Consider the following 6,370-nt stretch of genomic DNA (forward strand, 5'->3'; position numbering starts at 1 on the left):
AATTTATCATTTTATAATTTTTAAATTGTTTAAATTTTAAATTTTCTTATGATTATATGATAAAATTGACACGTGTCGCAATAATGTGAGTTACTAATTTTGAAAACCAAAGTAATATGATATAACTAATATAACTTTTTAAGTTTGATTTTGTGGGTTAAATACGCATTGTTTTTAACTTCAGGGTAAATTTGCAAAGATACGTCATTTGAATGGTTCTTTTTGGAAGGAAAAATAAAACAGTTCTTTTTTTTTGTAATTGCTTGGATTTAAAATAATGTGGGATAAAAATAATATTATAAAAATATAAATACGCAAGTGCTAATGTTTTTGGGATAACCATAATAATAAATAAGTGGAGAAATCATCGATTGTCCTTTGTTTCGCCTAACCCAGTTTCCCCTAATAAATCTCACCATCGTTCACCATCCCAATCTCTCAATTAGAGAGAAAGCGAATCAACCCTAAATCGAATCCTTGGGAGACGAACATACAACTCCTAACAATTTCCAATTTGTAATTTTCCTCGTCTTTATTTTTTTGTTCTTACCCGATTTTTATTTGATCTTGTTTTTGTACGTTTAATTGATCGATTGATTCACTTTTGTGCTTGAAATTTTGATTTATATGTTTTTGATGATTACTATATTTGCCTTCGATTGTCTTTGAATTTTTTTTTTTTTTGTGAATTTTGACATGAGATTTGGGTATTTTTGATTTGGAGGGTTTTTAGGGTTAATTTATAAGGGATAAGAGAATCTGATTTTTTGTCTTAGATTCCAGATGTTACTTATGATTAAAGTTGGATTCGTGTTGTTGTTGTTGTTTTGAACTTTGGGAATTATAAAAGTTAGAAAAGTTTCTTATTTAAGCCAAAACCTGTCAATTCGTCTATGGTTTTGTAATGAACTCTGATGATGTGGATTTGTCTAAATCTCGGTTTTTAGGGTATTGTAGTGGAAGCCTGGGGTTTTTTTTTTTTTTTTTTTCCTGATTTCTTTGCTAATCCAATGTCTGAAGGTTAGGGTTCCAGTTTCTTTTTTTTTCCATGTTGATGCAATTAGTTTACTTGATTACTAACTTGACAGTGTTTTATTGTATATAGTTATTATGTATGGATCAACCATGTGTTTAATGGTATGCGATAATGTTAATGCAGGTTTTAGGACAACTGCGGATTAACGAGTAGTGATTTAAGTTATTTATGCCGAATTTGGTGTCGTCCCTCAAGGATTTTCTCTTTTTGAAACTGTTTACTTCGTTGGTGGTTGCATTTGCTCAGCAATTTAACAAGTGATCTTTGTCGTAAAGTTAAAAAAAGTTCAGGCGATCAAATAAATAGTAAGAAAGTAGAATTTTCAACAGGCTGCTCATAAGATTGCTCTCCTGCGGTAAGCTTATTGCTTCTTTTGATATATAAAGATTATTCTGGTTGTCTTAGTTTTTGTGCTAGTTTCATGACTATGACTCAGTTTAAGATATCTATAGCTTCTGTTTTTGGTGATGTGACATGAGAATCATATATGGTGTTACATACAATTTTTGGTCTTCAATATGTTGTTGATTTGTTTTTGCTGCTACTTGCTTGATTTGAGATTTGTCTTGAAATTTTCCCTATTTGACTAAACAAAACATTAGTATTTTTAAACCTCAATTCAGTGTTTCTAACTTTCTCGATGCGTGAGTAGCTTACACAGTGCTTACAAGATGGCTGGTGTAAAGCGAAAATTAAGTACCGAGTCAGATGTTCATGCTCTTCACAAAGAACTGGATGAGGTTTCATGTCCTGTTTGTATGGATCACCCACATAATGCTGTTCTACTGCTGTGCAGCTCTCATGACAAAGGTTGCAGGTCCTACATCTGTGATACCAGTTACCGTCATTCCAATTGCCTCGACAGGTTTAAGAAACTGCACTCTGAATCACCAAACGACCCTTCTCCCGAGGCAAACTTGTCTTCAAGGGAATACAACAATGAATCCCAATACGAACATGGCACAGCCAGTCGAAGCAGTTTTCACCGAGGCTCTGCGGGGGATTCTGAATCTCTGAGGAGGAGAAGAAGAGTGGAGGAGGAAGAAGAACCGTCTGAAGATATCTCAAATTTGAAATGTCCTCTATGCCGGGGTACTGTTTTAGGATGGAAGGTTGTAGAAGAAGTAAGAACGTATCTTGATCTCAAGAACCGAAGTTGCTCTCGAGAGTCTTGCTCATTTACTGGCATCTACCAAGATCTCCGCCGCCATGCCAGAAGGATACACCCAACAACTCGTCCTTCAGACACTGATCCATCAAGAGAGAGAGCTTGGAGGCGGCTTGAGAACCAGAGGGAGTATGGAGATATAGTCAGTGCAATACGTTCTGCCATGCCTGGTGCTGTTGTAGTAGGAGATTATGTTATAGAAAACGGAGATAGGTTCCCGGGTGAGAGGGAAGCAGCAGGAAATGGTGGGAGCGACCTGTGGACCACATTGGTATTGTTTCAGATGATTGGGTCTCTTGACAATGGAGGTTCTAGTGGTGGTGGTAGTGGCAGTGGCGGTGGGTCAAGATCTCACAGGTCAAGAGCATGGAGGAATCATCGCCGTTCTTCAGATAGACGGTACCTTTGGGGAGAGAATCTATTGGGTCTACAAGATGAACATAATAACAATGATGATGAAGAGTTGCGTTTGCAGAACGATGGAGGCGATGCTTCTACTCATGTTCCAAGAAGAAGACGAAGATTTGGACGTCCTAGATCAAGTGGAAATCATCCGCGATAAGCTTTGGTAAAATTAAATATAAAATCATTGGGTTTTCTGGTTGTAGAAACCTTTGTTATTACTGAAACCGGTTTTGTCTTTAGGTGCTATGATATCTCTCGGGTCAGAACCAGGCTGATGCAAAGGGAAAAGGTTTTGCTGAAAACCCGAGAGCCTTAGGATTGTTTGGTATTTATGTAAATGTCATTTTGAGCCTTGTTAAGTCGCTCATTGTATACTAAGTAATGGTTTCTATGCAATTTCTTTTGTTTCACATGGAAAGATGTTTTTTTTTCTGGGTTGTTGTTGCTATGAACTATGAAGTTTGTTATCTTTTTTTCTTTTCTTTGAAGTTTCATTTTATATAACAGAAGGTATCCCATAATACAACAGTGGAAATTCCACTAATATTACAACCAAACTGCTGAGAATTAAGATACAAGATTAGAAACAACATAATCAGTTACTAATGCAAACCGATACAAAATGTTAAGAAACATGGAGACATCATAACTCTCACAATAAGATCACACCTCCAATCTGAGACTGTAGTTGATCTTAGAGCTTACATCATATGCTTGGGTTATGATCTGTTCTTATACATCATCTGTATCCTTCAGAGAATTAGTAACCGAACAGCGCCAGAAAGCAGTCAGCAGAAGAGCAGCATATTTCTCTTTTGTGTCTTCTATCTTTCCAAAATAGCTATCACCAAAAACTACTAACGCAACTAGAACTATACAAGGCCATTATTCTGAGAACTTGTAAACAACTAAAGGAAACTTAAACAACCAAGATCTTTTCAAAGACCAAAACCAGCTATCTCTGAAATCTAACATCAGGGTAAAGACAATCAATGAGGGTCTGAAAGTATCAGGTAAAACTTGACTCCAGGACCCTTACTACGAGAGCGAGTGTTTCTCGTCTGACCCCTCATGAATTAGAATAAAGTAAGGGAGCACACCGATCGAAACCTGTTTACTTTCGAAAGTTGACCCTTTTTGGAGCTCTCCCCAACCTCGAACCTGGGTTGAGCTTGGACACCTTGTTCTGAGTTGGAACCCGTGGACTCCTTGGTATCAAACAATTTGCGTATAGGGTGCACAAAAGCGATGCCTGCTTCATTGTGTAGAGGCGAATGGGGTCGAGTCGGATGAGATATAGGCGAGTATGATGAAATAGCAGAACTCTCAGAGTGATGTTCCTCCGCTTCACGACTATGGTTATTGGAGTTTTGACCTTCCTCCCAAACAGGAACCACAAGCTCATCATCATCATCTGCAGGGTTAACTGGAGGAACTAGAAAGGGACAATAACTGGTGTGATGATTTATTCGACTGCAGTTACTGCAGATTTTCTTAACTTTCTCATACTTGAAGCCAATTATTGCTCATTCACCAGATTGAAAACGAACACGTCTAAAGAAACGGATTCTATCTGTAAAGACAATCCTTACTTTAACCCGGAGAAAAGCAATTTGATCTGTAGTTTCTTCATTGAAGCCGAGTTCAACAACATCCCCTAAAGTGTTAGCTATGAAGCTGACAGTCCTTTCAGAAACATAAGGCAAAGGAATTCCTCTTAACTGAACCCAGAGGTCGATAAAAGTGAGAAATTCCTCGCCGGGGAAGTCTTCCCATCTTTGGAGCACCACAAACCAATCATTATACAACCAAGGTTGCTCCCGCGGCACCGAGACCAAATCCGCTTGTTGATGAAAACGAAACTGAACAAAGCTGTCATCCAGAATACGGCCATGAACTGTCGAAGCTAAACCCCAACGACGTGGTAAGTCCTGGATCACACGCCTCAGCGATTAGTCTCTCGGGTTCAGGGGTTTCCCAATCAGGCTTAGTCTGTTCGTAGCCAAAACTCTAGCATAAGCAGTATGAGGTATGAAAAGTTCAGGGTCATCCCGACCCAAGACCATGTATTGGAGATCATCCCATAATTCATGAGCCATAATGGGAATAAGATGGTGTGCTCAGAAGAAAGAAAAGGAACAGAGGTGAAAAGAAGGAGGGCAGAGGGTTAATATAGCTAAGAAAGAAATAAGGTTTATAATTCCGGAAAAACAAAAAGTCAAGGATGACGGAAGAGGGGAGCAAACCAAGAAATACAGTGATCAAGAGCATGGTCACCGCAAAAGAACCAGAAAAAGACTTGGTGATTTTCCAATCTTAAAATACTAAAAAGATATTACCTATCTATCTGTAATAATATAAAAATACAATTTGGAGGAGGAAAAAACAAAAAACCTACCCATGATTGTAGGGAGCAAAAATATAGAATTATAGAAGGCTGGAAGAGTAAGAGACCAAAATATTATCGAAAGGTGCAGGAGTCTAACATGAGCCTCTTCTCATTTTCAAAGAAACCTTTTAATCACACAGGAGAGCCAATAGCAACATAAGAATTTAACCTAGCGTCTAACGTTACACTAGTTGCAATCAGGGAGGCTCCAATATTACAATTTGTTGGTTCAAAGAGAATGAACCAATTCGGGTTATCTTTGGCTAAAAGAAGGAGAGGAGAGATATAACTTACAATGTTAGAACAAGGTTGTGGATCTGAATAATACTCTGAATATTACTCTGTAAATGTATCGGTATACAAAGAGAAGCTTAGAGCATCATATTCTCCTTCGCTATCTCTCTTAAGTTCTCACGCAGGAGAAAGTTATACACCACATACATGAAATGTTTATGAATGAGAGGAAGAAGACTTTATACTCTCTAACTGTAAACAATTAGTTGCAGATATTTATTCCTTTTGTCTTCCTTATCCAACTTCTCAACTCTCCTCGCACGTGCCAGTCTCACGTGGCTTCTTCTTACGCACGTACACACGATGGAGCTTATCNGGGGGGTGTATTGAACTTGATATTTTAAGAGATTTTGGAATATTCTAAAATCTCCTGTTATTTAATTGATGATTTTTAAAAATCATCTGAAATCCTATGTTATTGAATATGAAATTTATAAAAATCATTTAGAATCTCTTGTTATTCAATCAATAATTTATAAATCTCAACTCAAATCTACTGTTATTCAAAAAATCACAATTTTTTATAAAAAGCTACAGAATGGGATTTTAGGATACTTTTCTAATATTTCTAGTTAAAAAATATGTCTTACAAAATCCCATCCTAAATGGTGAAATTTTGAAAGAAAATATTCTTTTTAATAGGAGTTCAACATCTACTGCAATTTTTTTTTTTATAAGTGCAACTCTCTACTGCTCTCTCTTACTCTGCCGGCGTCGTCACAACTCTCTCGGCCTCCCCATCACTACTACGGTCTCAACTGCCGGCGGCGCCACGACCACCACAACTCTCAACCAATCCATCTCTACCACAAGTAACGAACCTTCTCCGTCACCATCATCTAACATCGATTCTTTATCCAATCCTCTTTGCACATGCGTTCTTCAAACTCCAAACAAAACCCATTTTCACCATGAACCATCTTTACAAGCTTCTCTTGATCTGATTCAAGAAACCACAGCTTCTTCTGTTGATAACTTCATCTACATATCAAACCCAATTTACTCAAACGAAGCTACAAGTAAACAAACCACACCGTTTGAAACACCTCAGTCTTCACCGTCACGGCTTGAAGATGAT

The 6,370-nt window shown here is 37.6% G+C and overlaps 1 protein-coding gene and 1 pseudogene across 2 annotated transcripts; one reads left to right on the top strand and one right to left on the bottom strand.

Moving 5' to 3' along the window:
- LOC104747033 lies at positions 353-3,021 on the top strand. Of its 2 annotated transcripts, XM_010468599.2 has the most exons (4): positions 353-516; positions 1,160-1,391; positions 1,689-2,772; positions 2,850-3,019. In XM_010468599.2, the coding sequence occupies exon 3, from the start codon at positions 1,708-1,710 to the stop codon at positions 2,764-2,766; it is 1,059 nt and encodes a 352-aa protein (XP_010466901.1). In that variant the 5' UTR covers positions 353-516; positions 1,160-1,391; positions 1,689-1,707; the 3' UTR covers positions 2,767-2,772; positions 2,850-3,019. The 2 variants fall into 2 exon arrangements, with proteins under 2 accessions (XP_010466901.1, XP_019092924.1); XM_019237379.1 differs by lacking the exons at positions 353-516; positions 1,160-1,391 and having other exon boundaries at positions 1,398-2,772; positions 2,850-3,021.
- LOC104747034 lies at positions 3,182-4,784 on the bottom strand (annotated as a pseudogene).

This window comes from Camelina sativa, chromosome 15 (assembly GCF_000633955.1).
Source record: "Camelina sativa cultivar DH55 chromosome 15, Cs, whole genome shotgun sequence".
NCBI lineage: Eukaryota > Viridiplantae > Streptophyta > Magnoliopsida > Brassicales > Brassicaceae > Camelina > Camelina sativa.